The following is a 3,634-nucleotide window of genomic DNA, read 5'->3' as shown; positions in this document are numbered from 1 at the left end:
TCAGGGTTTGCGCTCAGCTCCCCCTACAGTCCCTCTCATTGTGTCTCCCAAAGCACAGTAGTACACAGCCGAGTCTGACACTTGAACTGAGGGCTTCTTCAGGTGGAAAGAACTGTCACCCTTAACATGGTCAGCCTGAAAACCTCTGTTGTCTATCTCCTGGTTTCCAGATGAGCTTTTCAGGAGGAGCTTGGGTGCTTCGTTTTGATACTGGACGTACCAGAAAAGGAAAGCTGAATAACTGGTCTGGTAAGTGCAGTTCAGGGTCAGAGGCGCTCCCTCCAGGAGAGAAACCTGGCCTTCTGTCTGGATCACTGAGTCTCCATGGGTCCCTCCTAAAAGTTACAGGATTTTATTATTTTGGAATACATAAACAGAAGATAGAGCCAGTCGGAAAAAGGGAAGTAGATATCACACACCCTCCACCAAATGCCCTAATCTAGGAATTAAAAAAAAATTTATAAATGAAGCATTACTCACTGGTAATTAGTAGCAGAACCACTACAAGCACTGAGCAAAAAGCTGAGAGCATGGCTCCTTGAGCTGCAGGAAACTGATAGCTTGCTGCTCTAATTTCAGATTCTGGATTTTGGCGTAGAATGTTCTAGAGAATTGTTGTTCCTTCAGTAAAAGCACCTTCTACTCTGCAGCAACTCCTCAGTGTAAAGAATGATTAATGAGAGTTAAACCACTTTGTGAATGTAGAAATAAACCACATCTAAGCGAAGGATTCTTACTCTACTCAACAGTACCCCCTTGTGGTTTTCCCTGCATCCTTCCTCATCATTTTTCGCACTTTGTTTATTTAAGGTCAAAGTTATCTTTGGATTTTTACATTGTCTCCCCATGTCAGCCTCAATATGGTTTTTGTTTTGTCTGTCTCAATGTGTCAGGAAAATATATTTGTTTACCATCCAAATAAAAGTAGGATTTGTTCATGTCACAGTTTCTGCACAGATAGCACTTAGGTTCAAACTGTCTGCTTCGTACTTAGATTCTTTTGCAGCAACCAAATTATTTGCTCTTAATTTCCTACACACTTTTCTCAACACAATAACTAAAATGGTCCTTTTTAAAGCTTATGTCAAATGAATCATTTCCTTCTCAACCTTCTTCAGTGAATCCCTGTCTCACTCCGGGTAAAAGTCAAAGATTTTCTTACAGCCTCTAGAACCTACAGGATCTGGACTCTATTATTTTTCTGATCACATCTCTTTCTTTTCTATTGCTACTTATTCCACCCCAGCCACAGGGCATTGTAGAAATTTATGGAGCAACAACTACCTCAGGCTTTTGACTTTCTATATATCCTTTGCCGGAATACTTTCCAGATAACTACATGGATTCCTTCCTAACTTCATTTGTATTCAATGATGATACTATGACCCTTTCTCCCCACTTAAGATTATAACTGAAGTGAACTCACCTCAACATTTCCTATTTCCATTATACTGTTGTACTTGTTTCTCCCAACACTTACTATCTTCTAATATACTATATAATTTATTAGATATTACATTTTTGGTCTATTTTCTGTCCTCCTCAATAGAATATAAGCTCCATAATGGAAGACCTTTTTGCCTGATTTAGTTACTTTTATAGACAGAAGGTCAAGAATTGCAGTCCTTCTAATATGGATTGAAGTTCAACAGTAAGAAGACAAAAGATTCTTACCACTGGGGTCAATTGGCAGCACCATAATAGATTGAGAAGAGACTGAGGTTATTAGCAATGTCAGCTTGCTCAGTTCCACAATCAATACCCTTGACACCAGCAGTTAGAAAAACAAAAGATTAATTGAATTGGGTGTATCTGCTGTTAGAGACTGCTCCATCATGCTGAAGAGCAATGATGCCAGTCTGGAAAATAGGGTGTGCCTGATCCAGGCCATGGTATTCACAATTACTTGTAATGCATCAGGGAGCTGGACAATGACTAAGGATGATAGAAGAAGAATCAGTGCTTTTGAGGTACAGTGCTGGAGAAGAGTGTTGAACATACCATGGACTGCCAAGAGAACAAACAGGTATGTCCTGGAGAGGGTGAAACAAAGTTTTGCCTTGGAGGCAATGATCTTGAAACTCTGCCTCACACACTTTTGGCAAGTTACCAGGAGGGGCAAGTCGCTAGAGAAAGACATCATGCTTGGAAGGATGGAGAACAACAAGAAAGGAAGATGCTGGATGAGATGAATTGACAAAGAAACTGAGGTAATGAGGGTAGGTGTGTCAAAGATAATGAGGTAGGCTTCAGAGCTGTTGTGCTTAGGGTTGTTATGAGTTGCAAACAACTCAATGGATCATAACAACAGCAACAACGTAGGTAAACTTGTATATCCTATATCATATAGAACAGTGACGAAGTTGCTCAGTATATTGCAAAATACACATTGCTCATAAATGTATATACTGAGTTGTTTTAAAAACTTTGTGTGGTGATTTTCAATACAATTAAGGAGGGTAGAAAGATGAAGAAAGTACATTTAATGCTTAGTTGTTGTTATATGCCATCAAGTAATTTGTGCCCCATACAGCAGCTCTGCAGACTGCCCTATACTAAGCCAGTCTCACTGACTCCAACACAAGTACCCGCACGGCCCCAGTTACTGTATCAATCCATCTTATCCAGGGTCTTTCTTTCCTGCACTATCCCTCCACCCTTCCAAGCATGAAGTCCTTCTCCAAGGACTGGTCACTCCTGGCCCCATACCGAAAGTAGGTGAGACAGAGCTTCAAAGTTGTAGCCTTCAAGAAGAAATTTGGTTTCACCCTCTCTAAGACAAATCTTTTTTTTGGGGGGAGGGGGGGAAGTCCATGGTATGTTTAAGACTCTTTCCCAGCACCACAACACAAAAGCATCCATTCTTCTGTCATCCTTACTCATTGTCCAGCTCTCTGATGCATAGCAAGTAATTGTGAAGACCATAGCCTGGATCAGGCACATCTTAGTCTCTACACTGATGTTGTTGCTTCTCAGTACTCTGGAGAGGACTCAGAAGAATTTTCTGGTAAAATTTATCTTTTGATTTCCTAACTGCTGGTGCCCGAGAGTGCTGTTCATGGAGCCAAGCAAACTGTAATTGTAAACAACCTCTATCTCTTTTCTATTAATCATGGTACTGCCAATTGACCCAGAGGTGAGAGTCTTTGTCTTCTTGATATTGAGCTTCAATCTGTATTGAAGACTACAGTCCTTGACCTTGTGCAGCAAGCTATTCAGATCCTCCTCACTTTCAGAAAGCAAGGTTGTATCATCTGCATAATGTAGGTCATTGATGGGTTTTCTTCCAATTCTGATGTCACATTCCTCTTTATAAAGCCCAGCCTCCCAAATGATCTGTTCTGCATATAGATTGAAAAGTATGGAGGTCAGATGCATCCTTGACACATTCCTGTTCTGATTTTCTTTTTTTAAAATTTATTTTTCATTTCAATGAACATCTACAGAGATTTTGCACCACTCTTTCTTTTTTTTTTAAATTTTTTTAATTTTTTATTACTTTGTGTGCGTGTACCGTCAAATTAGATCTGACAGGTACGGGAGGATATTGCGCCTCCTTCTCTGGCAGAGCATCTGGTGGATTTGAACCGTGTTCCTCTGGGATTGCAGTGCAGCTTCTTGCCACTAGGCCACC

At 40.5% G+C, this 3,634-nt stretch overlaps 1 gene segment (V, D, J or C); it reads right to left on the bottom strand.

Annotated features, from left to right (window-relative positions):
• LOC102843078 lies at positions 1-532 on the bottom strand. The segment is given in 2 exon segments: positions 1-332; positions 481-532. Coding segments are annotated over 2 exon segments (384 nt in total).
• Positions 533-3,634: the final 3,102 nt, after the last annotated feature.

Source organism: Elephantulus edwardii, unplaced genomic scaffold (genome assembly GCF_000299155.1).
Source record: "Elephantulus edwardii isolate Elephantulus edwardi_28Jun2011 unplaced genomic scaffold, EleEdw1.0 scaffold00026, whole genome shotgun sequence".
In the NCBI taxonomy this organism is placed as follows: domain Eukaryota; kingdom Metazoa; phylum Chordata; class Mammalia; order Macroscelidea; family Macroscelididae; genus Elephantulus; species Elephantulus edwardii.
This window is presented reverse-complemented; position numbering and strand designations above follow the sequence as displayed.